Consider the following 24,847-nt stretch of genomic DNA (forward strand, 5'->3'; position numbering starts at 1 on the left):
ACTGAGGCAAGGTTTTTTAAATTGTTTTGGGAGCACTGCTTCTTTTAAACTCGTGGAAAGAAATCGTCGATGATAGCAATTTAAATTGGTGTTTATAGCTGGAAATCTCAGGCCTTTTATCCAACTGTTTGAGTATGTACTGTATATATTGTCAATATACAATCTGCTGAAAGATTGACAGACTAACCATCATCCAGGACACAAAGTCTATAGTTTTTTTGTAAAGCAACACACTCTACAGCATGTCATATGGAAAATGGAAGGCAACAATTATTACATAGCAAAACAACATATATGAGTACAAAGCTTGTATACACACTAACCACCTCAGAAGACACAGACTTTAGAACGTGTTTGTATATTTAACACTTCACATCTTTAAACGGTGAGCATTTTATATCACCTAAAGTCCACAGGTAGCCTATCCATTTAGGCCTCAAAAAAAGGTTGATAAAAAGTGACATTTTCCTCGGTGGCTTTTGAATCCCACTGAGCTGCCAGTCAGCTCCTACTTCAGTTGCTTTCCTACTCATTTTGCTCCTCTTCTGAGAAGAGCACTGATCGCCTCTGACATCAAAGACCTGTCTAAAACACAGTCTGGCCTTCTGAATCAAAGTAAGAACTGCATGTCAAAGCCTGCACAGCCAATGCGGCGACATGGGAAAGCTGCAATGACAGCCATCCAGTGACAGAAACTAAACATGACAATCACAGTGTTTGTTTGGAATTTGCAATCATATCTATGGCAAGACATTTCAGAAACAGAATAATACATAAAAAGGAGTAGGTACAGCACATACTAGACAAGAAAATTCAGACTCAAAAATGTATAAAAGTGTGAAACCTTTTATTTGTTGTTGTTTGTACGTGAATGTTTGTCCACTTCTGCTTGTCTAGATGTCTCTGCAGTGTGACAAAGCAGTGTTCACACAATCAGTAAAGGAATAAGATTGAATACATGATTTAAGTAGTTTAGAGAAGAGGACTAGTGGTGTTTAATAAGCTGAACTGAACTGCATCTAAAATCGTGTTAAAATGGGTTATCATGTACAGTACGAAAACATCAGATAACTGCCATGATTTGAATTGGTCCCACGTTGTTGATATACTGGGTAGACGAGATTGTTCTTGGCAAAATACAATGGGGCCACTAGTCATTTGTTCAAGGTGGAATCAGTAGATCACTGTAATAGCACTGCAAGAACTCCAGAGAAGGAGGTCAGCGCAGAAAGTTGGGCAGACAAAGTGTGTCAAGTCCAACAGCAGAGACTATTGTTTGCTTGCTGTCACACACCGACCTTCAAAGTTGTTTTCTTTTACTATTTAGAGGGACATATTACCCGTAAAGCTAAAAAGATAAAATGTGCAATATTCTAAATTTTTCTCACTAAACAAGTCACATCAAACAAACAAAACCAACTTTGACTTTATTCTACTAACACGTATTGCCTGTGAAGCTAAAGCCAGTTATAGATACTTTGTCTCATAAAGATCCACTTTTGTACAAAAAACATTTAAACACTTCTACCATGGCCACTAGATATTCTTTTTCCTGATTCGCTGGCAGGTGTCCATTCATTTTAGTAATTTACAGTATAAATCCTTTTGCACCCGAGCGACCCCGCCGGTGGGGGCTACGCATTCATCCAAAAATTCATCCACTCATAATGTGCACTATGATAATATCCAGCTCCTGCGCTACAAAGTCATCTCAGCTGTTTGTACAAACTCCAAACACAACTCAGACAAAGCTACATCTAATACCAAGTATCACAATCAATATAGCGCCCCCTAGGCAGACCCACTCGCCACATTTATGCCAATAACGTTTTAAAAAATGAATTCAATGCTAACACAAGTTAGCTTAAAAAATCGCTAGCAACCAGACGTCGCAGCAATTTTTTTTCACATTCCGCTACGACACAGCATCGCAGTTTTACTTACAAAACAAAGCCATCATCATAATCCGCATTATCAATCACATCATAAACCAGCTCCTTACTTTGAGATGTTCTGCAGCAAAAATAAATATTAATTTGTTCATGTTTACTGTCTATCTGTTCATCGGATGCCGCTCTGTGTGAATTCAAAGCTGGCACTGCCGGCATGTGCCTCGTGTGCATGCTAGCGGAAGGGGGAGGGTTATACGTCTCAGCAAATCGGATTTGAGAAATTTGACACGCGGGTAGTTTTTTTATTCTGATTGGCTTATTATTCTGTCATTCAAAGTCATGTTGGGTTGTCTCAACAGAGCAGGCTGTGACATGTCTATGGAAGGTTCATTGGGTCAAATCGGCCCTTCACACAGGCTGTAAGGCCCTGGAAGAGAAAAAAACTGGAATTCAGACGAGAAAATCCCATGGATGACAGACATAAACAGTCTCAGAGAGGATCCAGGCTCTCAAAATGATGCCAAACTGCTGCATATGGATAGATTGAACACTACTAGTGATAAAAGAAGTGAAATATATAATTATATAGTATATAAAATTACAATGGAACAGCTGGAACAAGATTACATTTTGGTTGACCTCGTCTGACCTCTCCATACTAGATCAAAATATACTTGATAAAGCTTCACTTTATCAAAGTAAAATTTAGTTTAGAGACCCTCAACATATAGTTCTATGATTTGAGAGAGCTTGAAAGCTCGTATCTACATGATTTCTAATCATTCTATAAAGAAATATCCTGAAATTGCTATTTTTTTCAGTCGAAAATTTGAATTTTCAATTTGTGCTGTGTGCCATCTTAATTTACTCTTAACCAGTAACATATATACTGATATTTACACATATCAACACATCTCACAAGTGTTAGGGTTATTTTAATACCAAAAGTATTAAAATAGCTACACTCATTATCGTATGGGTATGCTATTTTCGAGCTGAGGGCCTAAAAATAAGGCTAGGGTCCAAGAGGATAAACAGACGGCTATTGTATTAATAGTTACTCCAGGTAAGGACATGGAGAGTGCAGCTTAGAGCTGTGCTGATTTTGTCAAAGGAAAATATTTTCTTTTTTACTTTTCAATTTTAAACTTTTTGGTTGACAAAAAAAAGGAAAAAAAGAGCAAAATGGAAGAATGGACAAATGAACTAAGAACTGTGTTAATGCAAAGTCTTACTCAGGTAAACAACCTGCATACATCTGTGGAACTTCTAGCTTCTGATTAGCAAAGCACCATCTTCCACTGGCCAAAAATATCTCTTGTTCAGAAGTTCTTTTAGCCGCTTCTTCTGTTGCACTGCAATCAGGTATCTTAACACTCATTCTGTACCTTGTGCTGAAACAACACGGTACAACTCAGATGAGATTTCAACTCGGTGAACGGCGTCCTAATGGTCTCTGAGCTGGTTTTACATCTACATCATGGCGGATCTTAGCCTGATCTAAGCCATAGCCCGGGGGGATGGAAATGTTGGAGAAAAAGAGAGGACTGTTTTGATTATTAATCTGCATTAAAATTCCTTCCACGCCTACTTTAACTTTTAATGAGGTGAAAGTCGACTCTCCCTCCCAGTGGGCCGCAGAGGTTCCTTTTGGAAGGCAAATTGCTAATATAGGATATAGTCATGTTTAGGCAAGACTGGATTATCTTTAGCTGACAAAAGGTGAGGCAGAGGTGGAGACTTGGGCTGGACACTATTTCTAATCAGGGAGTATAGTTAGAGTCCTTCTGGTTCCTAATGCAATCATGAGCTTAGGCAATGTACAACCGGTTCTCTGTTCCAAAGCGTCAAATACCACAGCTTGGTCAGTGCTGCTCTGCGCCTGACACCGTTGCACGGAGTCCCCCTTTAGTGCCTGTATGCGACACAGCCTACTCCTATGTAAACACACCTGCATCATTATTACACTGTCAGAGCAACTGACCACTATTCCACACGAGCTGGATGCTTCAAACAAACACAGGACTTCCGGTTAACCACTGTTTGTATCCCGTGATAAGTATATCAAGTTAACGTCAACCATGCTCTTTTCCTAAACTGCAGTGGTTTTGTTGCATAAACCTAAACTTCCTGTGAAGATGGAAATTTAATTTGAAAAGACACTGTGCATGTAACAAGAGTATATTGATGTATAGTAGTATAATGATTAACAATCTACTTGTTTTTATGTATAGTTTATACACACATTTTATACAATGGCGTATGAGGGCTACAGTAGGTAAATACTATAGCCTACTATAGGTAAATAAAACAAAAAATGGTTGCTTGAACTTATAGTAAGTAAACATGTACCATGTTTATGGGAAAAGGGAACATGGTCTCACGCAAGGGAATTTTAAGCAAAAAAATTAGTCCAGTAATGTATTATATGCAAAACAGAGAGACAGACAGACACACACAAATACATTTTAATTGGCAAAGATCTATTTTGTATTATTTTTTCAGCAGTTGCTATATGCTGTTTTTGTCCATTCATATTTCATAAAGCTCAGCTATTCTCTGGTTGTAGAATCTCAAACATTGTACCATTAAAGATAATAATAAATAGCAAAAGCACAAACAAGGAGCACTGCACCCTTAAGGCAATGCTGTGAGCAACATATGGATGTGCCCTGTGGCTAAAATAATTCAGTCAATTGTCCAGGATAAATTTTACATTTAAAAAATAAAGTCAAATATGAAAGAAATATGGTAGGAAGGATTGTAAGATTAGAAAAGTGAGGAAATGATGGAGGATAGGATTCCTGATCTATGACCTGGGAATTACAGGGAACTTCATGGGCAGAGGTAGCCAACAGTATAGCAATTCCTAACATTTAACCAAAAGTGAGTACAATTCAGAAGTATCCTGCCATGTTAGCTCTGTGAAGCAAAATGATCAAAAAGACTTTGTTAAGAATTTCAGTCCCATTGTTCCATCCGGCATAAAAACTCAACCACTTGCTCTCACTTGTCTCACTATCTCTGCCACACAGTGGTGTTACAGAGCAATCAATTAGCACCAACCACCACTGAAGGCCCGTTCCGGACTTCAATTTAACATGTGCCTCTTCACGATCCACATTAGGGGCTCACAAATGTGACAATATGAATGTCGTCCTTCAAAAAGAAAGTCCCTCTTGCACCCTTCCTGGTGTGGTGAAATATTGAGTGTGACACGAGAGTAATTGCATTGGAAGTAATCAATTAGACACACAATTGAAGGAGACCTGAGGTCTGTGGGCTGCCAGGCAAGAGACTCAACTAAATTCTAGTTACGTGCACTGAAACAATCTTGCCTGCCTCCTGTGGCAGAATTGCTCCTTCTCCCCCTTGAAGTTAGAAGTCTCAGGGATCAGGAAAAGGCAGCAATTGTATGCCCCCCCTCTCAGCAGTTCCTTGTCTGGGGCAAACACACTGAGTCAAATCGTCCCTTTCATTAACCCCATCCCATCTCATTCTTTCTCTGCCTCCCTTGTGCACTGAACAGGACGTGCTCAACAGATGATGTGCGCGTTCACTGAGTTTTTTTTCCATAAAACAATTGCAGTAGGCTTTGGAGAACACAGTAGGACTGTACTCAAACGGCCGTTGTGCACAAAATGGTACTAACATTACATCGCATGCGTTTGTGTGAAAGGCATCAATGTAACAAATCAAGACAGCTAACTAAAGTATGATGAGAGAGACAGAGCCAAGGAAAGAGGGATAAAGAGATGGAAGAAAGACAGAAAATGGGGTAGATAAAGAGAGAGCAGATGGGCCATGAAGGAGTTGATAACGCCTTGGCGTAAAACACAGGCTTGTGTACATGCATGCAACGAGAGAGGATCATTCAGCAGATGGGGCCTCAGATTGGATGCTTCATTTTGGACAGACGCAGTGCAGGCGTAGGGTGGTTAGAAAAATGAATCAACAACACAAAACAAATCTGAAAAAAAGATACTGGATGAAATGAGGGAAAGGGAGGGGGGGGGCAGTAAATGTGTTAAATCAGAAAGCTCATCTGTGTTGTGCTCCTTATTGAGACTGTTATTATTTTGCCAGGGAAGCAGGCTGTAATTACCATGTGAAAGCACAGAAGCTGCCCGGGGTTCATGTGAATCCACACGGAAGTGCTGAAAATGTTTGCCTAAGCAGGAAGGAAGACACTGCGGGTCAGCGTGCATCAAAATACATATTAAGAACTTTGAGAATGTCACGAGGCGGCTCCGTTTAACCTTTTCCTTGCTCGGCTAGTAGAAAAGGTAACCTGCAGTCTTAAAAACCCTTAAAAAATGGGTAATCTTGCAGTGACCAGCTTTCTGTCTTCAGGTGGGAAGGGAGTCCTCACAATGTATTCAAGTCAAGTATTATCAAACACACAATACAACCAAACTTTCCACATAGAAGCAAAGAGTCTTTTACTATTTCTTATTCACGTCTATACACCCCTGCACGCACGCACGCACGCACGCACGCACGCACGCACACACACACACACACACACACACACACACACACACACACACACACACACACACACTATCCCTCAACTTTTCCCCAGCTTGACTGTGTCTTATATTTCATATTCATGAGGATAACTTGGCTAAGCTTGATTGAAAGGTGCATTGGAGGGAGTCCTATCCCTGCTCAGCCAGAGACCTCCTCCACTCCATCCTCCGGTCCCCTCAAATCCAGAGAGTCCATTCACAGCTCGCCGAGAGTGCACCAGAAAAATCAATAAGTGCAATGCTACAATATACTAGCGACAAATTGATTTCATCCTAAGGCAATTTCGAACCGAGTACAAATGCGGGTGGGTTTTAGCACTGAAGGGGTCTTTTACTGTGCCTTCCCTCGATTAGCCCTTTATGTAGTTAATACATTGTATCCTCTTATATATATTCCTTATGGATAATATCGATCATTTTACACTTCTCCTGGGAGCTGCTGGCAGAGGAGCGATGGACCAATGTGACAGCAACATCAAATGCCTTGTAATGAATGAGAAAGCTAGCCTCGGACTCACTAAAGTACAGTAGTGGATCTATCTGATTGTTTAAGCATGTGTCCTTCCTCAGCAGTGCACTGTAGAATGATGACAACTGCAACAGAACAAACTGGGACCCAATTTACTTTTTCAACCTCCCAGCATGAGCTTGTTTAACTGTCAGAACCGTCTTTGCAAAAAATCTGTGATATGATAGACTCTCCAAGCTTTTTGTCATAAGTAGATAAGTTATTTAAGGTTTTACAAGTCCAACATTTTGGAACTGACCCTAAACAGCCCCAACTACCCAAATTGACATGCGTATACACATTTAAAAAGAAAAAAAGAATGTAATATGATGAAAAAAAAATGTAATCTTATGGTAGTAGGAAATACACTTAATTAGGGCCTCATTCAAAATGCGGTAGATTCGAGCAGACCCAAAAAAGAGAGAGAGAGCCAACATGATGATGCATGATGCGGCAACAATTAATGAGCAGCCAAAAGGAGGAGCGACACGCGTCACTTCAGAGTTCATGTTCTCGCTGATAGCGAGGCGGCTTAGATCCACTCAGGTATTAGATAAATTGACACAAGACCCCAGGAAATAGCAGCCGGATACAAGTAAACTGCAAAATTAAGAGCCGGTTTGGGCCCCAGGTCTTGGTTATTAGGAACCAAGGAGAGCGCTGGAGACCTCCATTTGGTTTGTTGTAATAACAACATATGAGAACATCTGCCTATAACAAGACAAATATCTCATTAGAATATTTTTTCATCAACAAGAAATGTTACTCTACTATTAAGAAGGAGAAGTACTAGGGTGGAACTCAGTCAGAGTTATGAACAGATTCAGACCATGGCTGTTGTGCATAACTTTCCCTCCACTTCATGGCTCGAGGCCATGGATAGCACATCAAACAGCAGCTTCTCTCAGAGTTCAGCCCCGGCTCCCTCGGCACCGGTTTCAACTTGGCACCACGATGAAGAGGACCGGCTTGGCAAAAAAGCTGCTAGTGGTGCCGGACAAATGCAATTCCCTAAGTATGGCGCAACATGCAAGAAAGAATACAAGACGGAACAGAACACACAAGCACATACTGTTTCTGTGCATGCAGTCATGGAAGGCTGTGTTGCTTCCTTCGTCTCTGAGGGATCACCAGGAAGGAACAGTTGAAGAGAACAATGAGAGACAATTGAATTATTTAGAAAGAGGGGTTGGAAGCAGAAGAGACATGAGAGCAGTGCGAGGCGTCTTCCTTACAAATTCAAATAAATACTAGTCTAAGAATGAATTGCACTCCCTCAATACAGAGATAACCTGTAAACTATAGCACAAATTGATGATATTGTCTTAATCACGTTGCCTCAGTGTCTTCTTGACATACTTGTAATCATGCTTGTATATAACATATTTATGCCTTGTGTGAAATAACTTCAACGGAAGCATTGGGTGGAAACAAGCTTCGGTGTACTGTGTGCCATCAGTCCGATGTGATTGCACTGGGAGCTCATTCCCATTAAAAAAAAAAAAAAAAGCATGAAAAATAATTTCAAAGCACAATTTACTGACATCACTCATCAACGAGGACATGTATGGCACTTTGGTGGTGCTCCCTAATAAATCATTCAAAACTCTTTTGTCATGCTTCCCTATGTGTAAAAGATAATAAGTGAAATAATTAATGTTATCTTTGCACTGAAGGGCAAAAGGGAATTGAAGAAAACAGAGCAGTGTTTGCACTGACATAACACAACCGACCAGAACTTACTGATAACACTTCTACTTAATGTTCTTCAGCCAAAACACCAATGGATTCTCTCTCCACCCTTCATCACTTAAAATATTTGTATGGTTGGATTTAACTTCAGAATGAGTGAATAATACCTCTGGTCTTGTGTTGCACACATCATGTGCTGGCCTCAGCATGCCCCACTTAGCCCTTCATAGGAAAAAGCTTGACATCTTTTTTGCAAGTCAGAAGCTTCATTTCTTACTGACCTCAGGGTCAGGGCGCCTGAAGGAAACTTAGCAGCACAAGGATCCATTGTTCAGAAAGAGGCAGCGCCACCCACACAATGTTTTCCTACTTAGTACGCTATTTATCAGCAATCACATTCACTGTCTTCTCCAACTTCTGAGGAAACGGGCTTGGGTCGATTGCAGAGTGGGTTGTAAATCAGACGAGAAACACTGTCTGTAAGCAGGAGCGACGTGTGGAAATAATAGAAGAGATAACGTCTTTTCACAACATCCAGAGTCAGCGTTATATCCCATAGTGTGAGAGGATTAATTGTGGTAACAGCACCGGTAGGGTACTCGGGAGAAGTAGAAGAGGAAGACTGCGTATCTCCATCTTGTGTGAAGGTGATAGAAGCCTGTAAACAACTACCAAGCACATTGGCCAATTTATTCATTCAATTGTGCAATGTACCGTCCAACCAGCGTTTTACTGTTATTGTGTTTTGGTAAAAGATTTTCTGAAAGCACCTCCCCCCCCCTGTTATGTCCTTTGATGATTTTTTTCTCAATTTACGGGCTTATTGGCAGATCAATGTGAAACAATACAAATAACTGTTGCTTGTCAGCATAGTTTCACAAGCAGTGCTAGCCTTGTGCTAGCCACCTATTGATTAACAATGGCATCTAAAAGAGGATCTGATCACAGTTGAATTCAGCTGTTAAAACTTTTTGGAATCATTAACTCAAAGACAGCAATTTGAAACAAGGCAATAGAGTGAGTGAAGTGAATAATTTAAGTTTCAGGCAAGAGTCAGTGAAGCATTCAAAGCAAAGAGGAAAAAATTGCTTTCAAAATATCAGTCTGTTTCCTTTCGGCCATCAACCGCTATTCCTCTTTTATCAAGTTGACATCAGTGTGTGAATTGCCTCCATTTGCATTACATATAATGTTTACAGCATATTATTTTGCTAATGCTGGGCAGTTTGCCTCACTGTAAAAACCTAAAAACAAAGCAAAACCCTAATAAGCATCAGACCTAATTAGTTAAAGTTCCTGAATGATGTTCATTTGGTCAAAATGTCAGGCTTAGGAGTGAAAACATCTCATCATCTGGTCTAACCTGTTAACATGTCAGCGAAAGACCCAGGCGATGGTGAATGGAAGGGTACAAATACACACACACACACTCCAGGAAGCATGGAAATATAGAATGTTAAATGTTTGATCTCAGATAAAAACAAGCTTTTTTAAAGATTGAACTCATGGTGAAGTTGCATCATCATTGACTAACAGGCCACGTCTTTGATCAAAAGGCACTCATTATACTCACAAATACCCACAACAAGACACAGCACAGACAAAATGTGAGCAACCAGAAAAAAGAATTCACTCACCTGTGAGGTTTTTCAGACCGAGCTGGCGCAGGCCAAAGTTTCCATCACGTCGGTAGTTGAGGAAGATTGCAAGGGAGTAGCGGTCCTCGTAGAGCTTGGTTCCTCGGATGATTCTCAAGTTCTCCAAAGGGAGGTAGTCAAACTGGTTCAGTGCCACCAACACATAGCCCGTCACTTCTCGGATAGACTGTGGACAAAGTTACGACGGGAGGTGTTAGTGTGGGTTTTAACTGGATATAATACTGTTGCATAAATAAAAACAGTTCAAATCATGTGTTACAGTATGTGAAAGACATGGAAGGAATAAATATATATTTCTGTTTTCTGTGGATCAAAATGATGGTTTTAAGCACGTAAGCTAGTACAAGGCTAAGGGGTAGAGTAGTATATGAAACTGCAGTGCCGGCGGGCAGACCTTGAGGACCCCATGTCATTTTTTTATCTCCAATTCCTGAGTCCTAGGAACTCAGGGTTTCACCAACATTGCTTTCAGCCAACAATACACCACTGTACAAGTATATGTTGAATAGAGCTTTAGAGTCTACCTACCAAGATTTTTTACATCTAGATGGCTCTTGTTGTACACTTGTAAAAATGTATTTCAGAGGGAACAATCTACTGAATTTCTCTGATTCTAGCTGGTTTACGTTCTTATAACAATCTGTGTTTTACTGATAACAGGTTGTGTCAAGCCTTTACACACCTGTGGCGTTTTTTTGGTTCGATTAATACGCACATCAATATATTCTTTTTTAAATGTTGTTTTTGTCATACATTTTGTCCGTACTTTCACCGTACCCGAATATTACGAGGCAACAAAGATCAAATTCACTCAGAGCATTGCGCTGAAATGAAACTTACAGTAGCTTAGACTCGACAATATGTTACCTCTGACTGACTACTAGATGCTGCTCTAGGTCAATAGGATCCCAGTAGTTGTTCCTCTGCCTGCGCAAATGTATTCATACCTTTTATTGGAAAAGTGTCACAACTTTCTCAGATATGCATCACTGCCGGTATGAAGAGTTTGTGAAGCAAAGACCTTTAGAATAATGTACTTTCAAAAATCTGGTCTGGCATCTGAAAGTGGAAGTGAACAACTATTCCACTTTATATGCAGGTATATAGTTCTCCTCCTAAACGATGAGTCCATCCAGCAGTGCACACTTTCTGGTAAACTGTTGTCTTTTCAGATATATTTCCCTCTATAGTACATACGTAACTTCAGCAAGGTTCCTATATGAACTGTGCCACCTCTCGTAGCAACAATAGGATCCAACAATTGGATATAACTCACAGTTCCACACTGTCTTTCACATTTTTGTAGCTTGGATGAAGAACCATCAGAGCCATGTCACAAATTGCATTAGCCGAAAACTGAAAACCTTTAGACCTGGAAATCATTCCCGAGGCCAATTTTAAGTATACATTCACTGCATTGTATAGTTTAAATGGTTTGGTCAGTTGAACTTATAATTTGAGTTACTTAGTAGTATCTTCCATGCTTGCACAAGCTGTATTCAAGCATGTTGATTATGTAGTTAGAAAAGATATACAAATGCAGCAACAATATTTCAAGTGAAAAACTGTAATTTAGTTATTCACCAAAACAATTCCAAGGTTTCTTTACTTCAGTGCTTCTGAATGTCTTATTTTATATCGAAGGTAATTAATTGTGTCACGTTAAGATTTAAAATGAATGGACGAAATAGGTATATTTGCATGCAAAGAGTGGCATAGAGAGGATGCATCAGATAATAATCAAGATTTAAAAAAAGGAAGGAAAGTCAGGCGTACATCAGATCATTGACAACATCCATCTTCAAGGTCACTTTTCACAGTTTCAATAATGCCAGCAAGTTGAGTTAGAGCATCTGAGTGAGGAGAACTCGCTCCGGGGTTTGTGACCTCAATGCAAAACGCTCATGTCCAGGGCTCGGCCTGAGGTGACTGAGCCACAAGGACAGCCGTTGCTTTACACTTTAAATGTCATTTAGGAGGGGATATAACGACTGTCGAGACTTTGGCGCGGAGCCGCCCAGTTGGAGCTGCTGTTGCATGAATCAAAGTGACAGGCCGTGTCCTCTTTCTCCCATCCACCATCACGGTGGCTGTCATTAGCAGACAGGCGGTCAGAGAAGTCTTTCCGCGCCGGCCCCGCTGATGCTGATAATCAACAAGTCTGTGTGTGAAGTGCTGTTGCAGCTGATGTGCTGAGCTGAAATAATTCCTAAGGAGGGCCCTGGCAGCGTAGTCATGGCGGCTGACAGCTGTCAGAGAGCATGGCCATCAGCCACCAGTAAGTAAGCCACAGCCACAGCTCCGTCATCATTACCCTGCTGATTACCATTAATAGAAACAGACGGGCCATAGTCTGGAGAGTCTCTGTGTATCAACGTGAAAGAGTGATGGGAAATTTATATTCACTTTGTGTATGCTTGTGTTTTTATTGGTTTGGAAACTATTTGGAAAAGAAGATCAAGGGTAATGGTGGGCTCTAGGGAGCAAAAGTTGATGCATTTCCATTTGTCTATGTTTACGTGTGATTGCATAAGTGTACAATATATTGAGCTCCTTTGATGTGCGTCTATGTTATACTCTGTTGTACTATCAGTGTGAACACAGCGTTAGACAGTCAAGGCCATACTTAACACTTTGACGTTATTTTACTAGCCAAGAGATGAGGTCGGTTGGATGACTCACATTCACCCTGCTGGGGGTTTAAAGGTCTTTTCAACCCTGTTCCTCAACCACATAGCTCCAAGTGTATGTAGGCCAGTGACATTGCCCTGCGCACTGTGCCATAAACTACCGGTACCCTCCCTACCAATGATGCAGGTACTTTTTCTAGCTACCAAAAAGGTGGAGGGTGGCACACAGCAGTAAGAGGTATAAACTCTGGTTGACTGAATATGAGCATCTACAGTAGCTGATTATTATTTCAGGACACACACTTCATATGTGCTTTTTTCACTTCTTTTTCCGAGCCTGTTTATTACCCCACTCGCAAGCTTGCCGGTTTGTTATTTTCAAGCCACCAAATCAATACTTTCCAAAGTGCAGCCTTGCAGAGGGAAATAAAACAAGGGAGAAAGAAGATGGCAGGTACACACGCTTTTCTCCCCACAGATTGTTTGTTCAATAATGAACTGCATGAAAAAAGGGAAACGATTTGTAGTGATTACAGGCCCTTGCTGAGCTAATGGCCAAATCTGCTCTGCGTGGTCACTTTCATTAAACACAGATCAACAAAACAAGCCCAGCAACAACCACGGGTGCAGGCCAAGTGCACCGTATGTCCACTTCAGGGAAACAGGCACCTGGAGAAAAGACCCTTAAGGAAAATACAGTTAAAACATGATATTCAAAAATATGTTACTAATACACGAGAGCCCACAGTATGTGATGCTGTGGCAATGCTGAGTTCGGTACAGGTGCCGAAATAATATACATATTTAATTTTTATGTGATTGTGTGTGTGTGTGTGTGTGTGTGTGTGTGTGTTTGCACTAATTTGATTCCTGAGTCGTGTGAGTGACCTCTTCTACTTAGCTACAGTGCAATTAGAGCAATAAATTACCTGCTAAAGATAACAACATGACACCTTTTTGTCCTGGATTTCTTGCAATAAAAATGGCTCTTCAACTATCTTGATACAGGTGTATGGGGCACATGTGACAGGAAACCTGCCTCATCTTGCTGAAATTCAAGATGTGACGCTCACTTTGTCCTCTTTTTCAGTTCAGTATTTTATGTCAACATGGTGATATGGGCACTTTGACTCCAGATTTAAAGAGGAAGGTGCAAATTGTTCATCTTCCACAATCCCTTCGGTGAATATGTAGTCACTTTTTTAAACTAATGTTGTAGAATGAGATGTTAGACATTTTCATTACATGTCGACTTAACTGTGTAGAGACCCCAGCAACTCACAAACACACACCCTACATGTCTGCCAAGTGATCAATGTCCCAGAGTCCCAGTAACAGTGAACAGAAGAGACAGAGAGAGAGAGAGAGAGAGAGAGAGAGAGAGAGAGAGAGAGAGAGAGAGAGAGAGAGAGAGAGAGAGAGAGAGAGAGAGAGAGAGAGAGAGAGAGAGAGAGAGATTCACTAGATTAACAGGGATTTCTCCCGCCTCCCTCCTCCCTCCTCTCCAAGCCAGAGCATTTGTGAACGGAAGTGTGGCAGCAGAACAAACCCCTCACTTGAGTCACTGAGACGTGTGTGGTTTTGAAATCGAGTCCTTCAATCCCCAACTTCTAAAAGGAGAGGAGAGGGAGGGAGGTTTTGGAGGTAGAGTTAGTGAAGGAGGAAGGCAGAAAGGATAAAAAAAAGGAAAAGGGAGACAGAGAGGGTGGAACACACACTGCAGGAGGAGGAGCTCAGTCAAGTGGATCGGACTGGGTCAACGTATATTTCAATGCCTAATTAAAACCACACGTGTTCCAGGTCAGGAAAAGAGACAGGAAAGGGTCTGAGGAGGGGGTGAGACGTTGGGAGAGGTGATGCAGGGCTGAAAGTGTAATGACACCATTAGCATGTTTGAAGAGAATGAACACACGTTAGCATGATTCCCTCTCATTTCCATACATATTGAGGCGTAGCGATGTGCTCCACAGGGCTGCGGTCATTGAAGTCTGATTCACAGAAGTGCCCTGGGAGGGCTTAAGGTTTGCCTTGCATCACTAAGTCCTCATCCTCTATTTCCATAACGCTTCTCTAAACCCCTCTGCCTGAGCTCACATCCACATCCGTAAACAGACACAGAATCCGGACGGAGTGTCTACAAGTGTAAGTGAGAAAACCCTCAGGAGTTTTCCCAGGAGCTCATCCTCAATATAAGCGACAACCTACTGGATATATTGCTGGTCATTTTCCCATTTTGAAAAGTGAAGGCTTCATTACGGTTTTGACATTAATATCTGACATTAATTTCCATAAATGAGTGTTAACCCTTCGTTGTGAATAACTTATTCATGTCACTCACAAAGTCAGTTATGACTTTATTATCATCTTATTGGCGCTGCACGAGTGCAATGTTTCACAGTAGGAGAGACGTAATCCTGGTGTGATTCGTGAGTATTTTCTTCAAGTTCAAACTCACAGCAACGGTGTTGCCGTGCTTTGCTGTAAGTTGTTCACTTACAGCCCTGCAAACAGTCAGCTCCCAGCCTGGTAACACCTCAATCCCTCTGGAGTGGCTCAAACCCAATACAAGCCACTTCAAACACCTGCATTTGATGCTGCCTTTGATGTATGTGTGTGTGTATGTATGTGTGTGTTTGCTTTACTCACATGTCTTTTATTGCTTGGACAAGATTTTTATGATGACTCATCTTTGAAGATGAAGAGAAACTATCCCTTCTGTTTCTTACATCACACCTCTTATGCTCTCATGAAACAAATCTGTGTGCGTGTACGTGTGTTTGTTTGTGTGGCTATACAAAGGAACCCTCATGTGAGATTAGACAGTTTTTTGTTGACTGTGGTAACAAATGCAAAAAAAAAAGAACAAGCAATATGAAAGATTTGAAAGCGCTCTGTTGGCATTCCATTTTCTTCCCCTGCCTCTACCGGGGGTCAGTGCCAGCTGCTTTCTAGTAACACTTGTGCTCAAGGATTTCACTGAGGATTTCAATGTGGCAAATATAATACAAATTCCCTTAATCGTAAGGCAAGAAAGGGAACTCCAGTTGATTAATATGTGCATACAGCAACAACTGACAAGTATAGAGGTATGTAATGCATAAAACAGAAGAAAAGGCAAAGGATCAGGAATTATCTTACGTATGTAACTTTAAATTAAAGTGAGTTTTTGTCTTTTGTTTGATTTGGAGTGGCTGTGACTTATGAGTGAGAATGGCAAGAATGGGTGACTTTGAGAAGTCCCTGTTCAGAGTGTGTATGTCATGTACGCAGAGGCAAGTGTTCAGTTGATGCTTGAGTGTCATTGGTTTTGACAGTCGACTTGTCAAGCACGATGACAAGAAAACCCTGTAAGGTGCATGCATCATTGACAGAAACACCATGATGGCTGAATCGGGAAAGAATCATGTGAGTGGACAGAGGTGACAAAAAAAACAGAAAAACCTAATTTATGAATATCATGTATCTAACTGGTAGTGGGATTCCTCACTTCAGTTCAGATAGAGAAAGAACACGTGGAAAGCGGTTGTATACTATTATTTGTTCCAGACCCTATTTACAGGAGATGGAGGGAAACCACAGGACCCTGGTTAACACTCACATAGGAGCATGCTTTATCTAACAGCAATTTCTGAAGAGTAAGTTCACATTTATTTCATGTTTTACTCTTAATTTAGTAACATTGTCATGTGTTATTGTATGTTACTTCAACAAAACCCCTCAGCTTACTGAATTCTTGCCACAGTGACAGAAGTCTGACTAGCGCAGTTTTTAGATTTCTTTTGGATGGGAATCCCACTCCATTCCTGAACATCTGAGTACATGTACTTACTACGTGCTCCCATGCAAAATGAGTCTACAGTCACACAAACACACACGCACACACATACGCACTCAAGTAAAGAATATTCAATGTGATCTTGTTGAAAATGAATATAATGAGTATCTTTTGTCAGGTAATGTTTCTGATGAGCAGCGATGCCTGCAGTCACAGAACTGAAAAAGAATAGAGGGGAGATTGTCTGTGAAGCCTCTAATTTCGCTTTGTAACTTGGAGGTAAGAAGTGTGATTATACAGATATGGAGAATAGGTGGTGGTGGGCGAGCAGTCGGTGGGTGTTTGGTGATCAGAGGTTGTATGAAGAGGATTTTTTACCAGCATTTCCTGCCTGATGCCTCTCAGATTGTCTAGCTCCTCTCTTTCTGCCACAGTCCAGACAATGAAGCATGGCACGACTATTATTGATTTACTAATACAGTAATTAAGAAAACGCATGTATCTTGGCTCTCTCGCTCTTCATTGTTCGGTCTATTGTTTTCACTTCCTTCTTCTTCCTTTTCAACCCTGAACCCCTTTCTCACCATCTCTGTCTTGTAACCTTAGATTGTTAAAGTTAGAATAAATTAAGTCATATTGTACGCCAATTTAACAATATATGCAAAAAAATACAATCAAAGCAGATTCCTGCTCTACAACATCAGGAGGATTCGTCCCTTCCTCACTGACGAGACGGCGCAGGTTCTCATCCAGGCTCTTGTCATCTCCCGCCTGGACTACTGCAACTCTATACTCGCCGGAGCCCCGGCGTCGGCCATCAGACATCTGGAGCTTGTCCAGAAAGCTGCAGCTCGCCTGGTGTTAAATCGCCCCAAGTTCTACCACACAACTTCCTTTCTCCGTTCTCTACACTGGCTACCTGTAAGAGCTCGCATCCAGTTTAAGACTCTGGTGCTAGCCTACAGGACAGTGAAAGGAACAGCTCCTTCCTATCTCCAGGCCATGGTCAAGCCTTACCGCCCGACCACTTCGCTCTGCTGCCTCGGGGCGATTGGTTGCCCCGTCGCTCAGAGATCCCTGCGGCCGATCGACCCGGTCACGGCTGTTTTCTGTCCTGGCCCCACAGTGGTGGAATGAACTTCCCACTGACGTCAGGACAGCGGAGTCGCTGCCCATCTTTCGGCGCAGGCTGAAAACCCACCTCTTCAGGAAGTGCTACCCTGAGCCTTCCACTTAGCACTTATTGTATTCATACTAGCTTGTTGCACTTATTGTATTCGTATTACTTATAGCACTAACTGTTTTTCTTGTTTCTGCACTGTACTTTGGCTCTGAGTTATGCTCTGCTTCATGCTCTTAGATGCTTGGTTAGAAAAGGAAATGTACTTATGACTTCTGGTGACTAGTAGTTCTTTTGATTACCAATGTTGAATGCACTTATTGTAAGTCGCTTTGGATAAAAGCGTCTGCTAAATGACTGTAATGTAATGTAATGTAATTTCCTCGTATTTTTTTTCATCCTGTAAAAACAAAATAGCTAGTACCATGACATCCCTTCATCAATTAATCTGCAACTTTTACTGACAAGGGCGGTGTGTGTGTGTGTGTGTGTGTGTGTGTGTGTGTGTGTGTGTGTGTGTGTGTGTGTGTGTGTGTGTGTGTGCATGCGACAGCATGCCCTGTCCCTACATAACCCATGACCCAGCCACACTGATCCTGACCAGCTAAAGGTTAGTTGCGGAGCCCTTTACCCTACATTACTGAGTCTGCCAAAGCAAAGAACTAAAGCGGGCCCAGCCAACCCAGTTAGTACGCAACTGATCTGGGTACAGCCATGGCCAAGCCTTGCAGGTGTAAAAAAAAAAAAAGAAAGCAGTAGACATCCTGCAAACCAAAGTCTTGAGAATATGTTGTATAATGCCCAAAAAGGGGGTCAGATGCAACACGGGGGTCAGATGCAACACGGCTTACACACAACGGCTTACCCCCCCCCTCCTTCCACATGAGGTGGAAACAGCTTGAAGTGCAAAAAAAGTGCCGGCACTCTCCTCATTCATGTTTGCATTTGTAGGCACTATAATGGCTGCTATCAGTGATCGGTCTTACATTCTGACTTTTTACAGTGAGTAAAAAATACTTGCTAACAGAACAGAACATTTAAACAGCATGTTTTATTAATTATATTTGGTCACAAATGAAATAACAGTTCACTTATTTTACAAAATGGACATTCAAATTCCATCAATAAATTCCCGTGTTAGAGTCCACCTCTCGACACTGGGGAGCTTGAAGTGCTGAATGACAGAAAACACTGCCTGTAGCCTGGAGGTTGATGTGTCTGCCCCCCATCAGAGGACACACACCACCTACCCCTCTCCCCAGACAGAGACCATTATTGGGGCCAACCGATGTTGTGATGAACTACAATCTCGGCATATCTCCCAACCCGACAACGGACTATAGCTGAGACACTAAAAAGCATAAAACAAAAGCAAAATCATGCCGCCATAACCAATGAGTAGCTGTGAGCTTATTTCTTAATTAAATTTTCATCTGGGCCAAACAACCCCAGTTGACAATCAACTGAAGTGTGAGCAACTCAGGACAGGCTACGGATTCAAGCATTGATCGTTGCCTTTATCCAACGCGTCAAATAACAACGCTTGGCCAGTACCCTTCTGCATCTGATACCACGCACCGAATCACGCTTAAACACCAAGCTTTCAACTAACTCCAATGTAGACTGTTCATGTGCTTTTTCTTCTGTTTTACTGCCTTTGGTTTGTCTTTGAAGAAGTTCCCTCACCAGTTTCTCGTTAAGTTGTTGATGCTCTTCTAGCATTTATAAACTCGTTGAACTCTGTGTTGGCTTGGTTCTTCAGTGGTTTTATCAAGTTGCTGAGATGTTTTACTCCTCTTGATGATAATTGGACAGATCTCACAGACAGCTTTGCTTTAATCTAATGCTTAACATAGTTTGCTGTAAATGGGTATCACATGCGTAAAATCTACTGTCGAATTTCTGTACTGTTGAGGTCAAAACAAGTAATTTAGGGCTAATGCGATTAATAAAATGAGAAGCAACTCAAGAATCCATCAAGGATATTGAAATACTATCAAAGAACTTTTGATAAATGTTGGAGCCTTTCATTAATGGTCAGTGTGTGGGCAGTTTAGGTTAATTAATCTCAGGAACTATCAATCACATGTCAGAATGCAAACATTTTGAATGCAATTCAAGTGGGAACACGGTGTACCAAATGAGCTCAGCAACAGTTTGACTCAGGACAGAGTCCCCTTTTTGTGTCCCTCAAACTCATTCAATCACTGGACTGTGAATTGAACTCACATCACAGGCCACTCTGTCTGGACTGGACATATCTTAGTTTTATTATAAAAATAAAATTGTGTCACAGGATTAACTCTCATTTCAGGCAAAACCTTAATTTTGCTCAAGACCATCAGTCATCGACGCTGACGCATGAGGGTTGCTCCATAAAGTGGCACGTCAGTCTGGCACTGCCTTTATTGCTCTTAATCAGATTCCTCCCTTGAAATTCTAGGATGACTTTGCTATCCTTGTGAAATATATTACATATATTTAAAAAAATGTTTTTAACACATTCAGTCAAATGATTTGGGTTTAAAATGTACACAGTAAAAACTATCGCTCCTTGCCTTTCAAGGACGTATGGGCAGGTGAATGTAAACCACACACACACACACACACACACACACACAGACACGTACTTTCTCTCATTGGCTCACATAATGGCAGCTCTCATCTGTGACAGCACCTGAATTGAGCTAGAAAGCACTCTGTCATTAAGACTGACTTTCACCTTTGGCATGAGAATGAATAGTGTGGCGTTCACCTTACAATATGAGAGCCATTAATATCAGAGTGAAGCGAGAGAGGGTCGTATTATTCACACTACCACCCTCATCAATACCAGTTTAGTTAAGATATTCTTGATTAATTCCTGTAATTTGTCCCCCGCAGTTGATCCATAACTATTTAGGCCCCTGTGGACAGAAACAGTGCATCAGCCGATGATAATCTCCAATGTCAAGAATATTCTTAACACTTTCCATTGGACAACACATTCCTTTGGGATTGCAGGAAACATCAAAATGTATAGTTTCTATTATAGCATTGCATGTTTTGTGAAAAAACAAACAAACGTAAATGATCAGTAAAGGCCAAGATCGATATTCCAACTGGAAAACTCCATTTAATGCTATATTTGAAGGTTACCCATTCATTACAGGGTCTTCCTAGCCTGGTTGTAGCAGCAATGTCAATTAATGGTACTCATTAGCTACCTTATAAAGGTAGATTCATTAGCTTCAATTAGCTTCACACTCCTCCCTAGTTGGACAACACCAAGAATTCAATGTTGTGTAGCTGACAATTTAATTTGCAATGTAATGCCAAGTAGCAGGCAGCATCAATTTCATCCTCCATTTGTCTTCCGTATCCCAACTTAAGAAAAGAGATAAAGACAGATAGAAAAGGAGAACAGAGGAGTGACACCCCTTCCCATGAGGAGAACTTGCGACTCCATCAGAGCACTGGTAATGAGTGGACTCCTGTGGGGAATTCTCCAAATGGACTAATTTGTAATTGATTCAGTGCATTAATTACCGGCCTGGTTACGCCTGTGTCATGGTTAATATTGTGCCGATCTGACAAGGCTGGGAGGCCCGTCTGCATTGGGACTGTTCGGGTGAGGCAGCCATTATTCAATTATGCCGCACACATCGGCGACGAGGCAAGTCTTAATCCGAGAGTAATCACTTCCCCACGCTCCCCTACTATGAGCTGACTTGAGTGGAGGAGGGTGTTGAGGTTGGGGGTAGTCCTAGATCCATGTAGCCCACGGTTAGCTCCTTAATCAGGCCTGGGAACCAAATCCCCTTGGTGTTGTAAAGTTCTCTAGCAGCGGTAGAAGAGAATCCAGCTCCGTAAGTAAAAGAAAGCGATGATTCTGTGATAAAACTGTGTTGTTGATATGGTCCCGATTCCAGTTTTTATTTGTGACACCCCAGCCTATTCAAATGTTTGTCATGTCCATGTATTCATTAAGAAGGTGAGCCAAATGAATTATGTACAAGTTATACAAAATGATCAGTACACAAAAAAACATGTTTCTCATATTTGCACAGCAGCTAACAGCTTTTGCATAAGAGAAGCAAGCTTCTACACACATTTTAATATTTGAATGAAAACACTGGCCATTTTTAAACAGCAGGTCATTAGTGGCACAAAATGAGGTTATAAAAGACAGAATAACCTCTTCACGTCTGATTGAGATGCTAAAGAATCAACATTTATGCCTAAATATATCTGGGTGGTTTGCCTCTGTTTGAAACGATTTGGTATTAAGCATCATTACATTTTTGCATATTGAGACACAGGTAGTGGACAGCGGTCTTTTGCAATACTGCCACCGTTCCCCTTGCAGGATCATAGCAACTGAATATGACTCTGTACTGTACATGGCTGCTTGTTTGTTTTGATATGTTTATGATGTGTTTTATGTTGATACTCTATGGCAGAGGCATTCAACAGGGGTCTGCGAAATTTTTGGCTGATTAGACAATTTTTTTTCTTTTTTCCCCAAACATGAATCTGTCCATTATTTGAATAGTTCAGTATTGTATGCAAGATAACAGGTATGTTTATGCATGTCAGTGGTACTAATAGGCCATCACTCATTTTCGTTTCCACATTTATGTTTAAAATAAAAACGTCAATTTGAATAGCTTGTATGCATGATGATCATACAAGGTGTGTTTCTAAATGGCAGTGGCACGACCACCCTACTCACTGTACCTAAATAAAAACATGAATATATGAACCTGTGTATTATTTGAATAGCTTAGTATTGAATGTACAATAACAAAGTGTGTTTATACATGGCACCAGGCCCAGTTTAATATAAAACACAATGTTATACAATATATATAGTATGGGGTCCTTGCTCCATCTCTCTATCAGTTTGGGGGTTGAAGAGCCCTGCTCTATGGATTACTTATTTTTCAGTTGTATGTTAACATGCATTTCTGTGATGCTGTCAGCTTAATGAAGATATAATATGTATTAGGAAAACACACACATCTGATATATATTTGAAACAAATGTGTCCAACGTAGTGCTGCATAGCGGAATGTAACTCTTCATGATTATGTAATACGCATAAGAACTATGCTGCCATCCTGCTCTCTGGCTTTAAGTGCCATTATCAGATTATTGAAATGAGAGGTGAAGACACTAGACCTCATGTGTTAATTTTCTCTTCACTACTTTAGCTGCAGAGACACTTAAAAGTGATTGGTTCAGAATGGATTCCCCCTCAAGAGACATCAACAACACCAACAAACCCACCCACCAATTTGTATTTGTGATAGCAACAGTTAAACTGCTACCTGATCAACTACATGAGCGATGGATTTTATTCCTCCTGTGTGACGTAAAAGGATTAAAAAGGCTACAGACTTGGTTAGTAAATGGCTCAGATTGGCCTCCTCGTGTTCACAGCGCAGCATAAAAATACATCTCAAGGAACTGGCCATGTGACTCATCAAAACAGGCCATGTGTTTCATTTTTACTTACAAAACAAGTGGAAAGCACACACTGTACACTCTTTTTCTCTTTTCAACTTTTAGTTCAACAACAGTCTGTTTTCAGCCCTGAGCAAGGAGAGAAATAAAATAAGAGGGTTCTCTCTCTCTCCCTAACAGTTGATTATACTCCTGCTTTGATCTACGGCGGCCATCCCTTAACCATTCTCTCAGAATTTGGACCTAGCACAAGACAACAAAAACAACACCCACGGCCTTGGAAGTAACCAGACTCCATTGTGCCCTTCACTGCATATTTCAGTGGGGCAATCTAAAGAGTGCCTGCAGGAGCCTTAAATCATATACAGTCTCATCTCTACGGGGCATATTTACTTTCTATTTGGACAGGGTATTTTAGCACAGAAACATAGAAAACAGCCGTTCTCAAACTGAGGTCCAGGCATCTTTGGGGAAAACCTTCAGGGCGTTCCAGCAGGAAGTTATCCCTGAATGCGCGCAATCACATTTCAGTCAGTCAAAATCTTTATTTTTAGAGGTTTACAACATGAAAATACTGCAATATTGGTCCTTGACTTCAACCAAACCTAAACGATAAGCAACCTATTAAATCTTAAAAAAAAATGTTTATGATTGCAGTGATTGGACTTCTTCAGTCCCGATACCAATATCTGGCCATTGGGTATTGGCCTATATCGAACACCGATCAGATACCAGTCTTTAATTAATAAACTGTATGCCTTACTGGTTGGAAGTAACTGGGACCTTTTTTTTGTTTTCAAGGCAAATCAGTCTCAACTTATTCAGTGCTTTCCCAACTCGTAAAACCAAATATAAAAGATAGATACATAGAGACACATTTACTGAAATATTTTTAATTGAAATAATAAATTGTAATAAACATATATATATATATATATATATATATATATATATATATATATATATATATATATATATATTCTTATATCCGATATCGGTGCATCTCCCCAAAAAAAAAGAAAGCGAAAAAAAAAAAAAAAGACTTTCAATTATTTTGGCAAATGATGTTTTACCAGGAGTCATTTTAGCATTTTTTTCTGGATTTAAGTGACGTACCAATCACCCTCTGGGAGTTCTAAACTGGTCCTTGCAAATTAGAAGTCTAGCCAGACACTTCGGTGCACAGGGGGTTGTCACACAGCAGTCCTGTTACTTCAGTCCTCCACTAGTGCCCCAGTGAGACTGTTAAGTGTTGCTGTGGGGGAGCTTCGGCCACATTTAATGGTCCTAACAGCATTATTAGCTAATAAAGGTTGATGGGCCTCGTGACTCAATAAATTTAGGCGGACAGGAGAAGCAGAAGCAGTGGCCGTGTTAAGGTGAGATTTTAGTCTGGGAATTTATATATCTCCCTTGTTTTGCACTCCGGGCACAAATTGCATGGGATTATTTGTGAGTATAAGAAGTTGGTGTATAGCTTGGTTCAAGTGTTCAAGTCAAAGTAAGAATACTTGAACTCAACTTTCAGATGGAGCACATCTTTGCCTCCGTTTGTTTCACAAAGGGTGAAGGCATGTTTTTTTCACATAATT

General features: G+C 40.9%; 1 protein-coding gene across 1 annotated transcript in view; it reads right to left on the minus strand.

Moving 5' to 3' along the window:
• The window catches only part of LOC137889938 (receptor tyrosine-protein kinase erbB-4-like), a 286,634-nt gene that overhangs the window by 109,669 nt on the left and 152,118 nt on the right, over positions 1-24,847 (minus strand). Inside the window, exon 3 of the mRNA XM_068733985.1 lies at positions 10,262-10,448. Coding sequence (XP_068590086.1) covers positions 10,262-10,448 — 187 coding nt within the window. The remainder of the gene's footprint in view (positions 1-10,261; positions 10,449-24,847) is intronic.

This window comes from Cebidichthys violaceus, unplaced genomic scaffold (genome assembly GCF_023349555.1).
Source record: "Cebidichthys violaceus isolate CVI_PGR_0920_01 unplaced genomic scaffold, fCebVio1.0.p SCAF_11, whole genome shotgun sequence".
Classification (NCBI taxonomy): Eukaryota; Metazoa; Chordata; class Actinopteri; order Perciformes; family Stichaeidae; genus Cebidichthys; species Cebidichthys violaceus.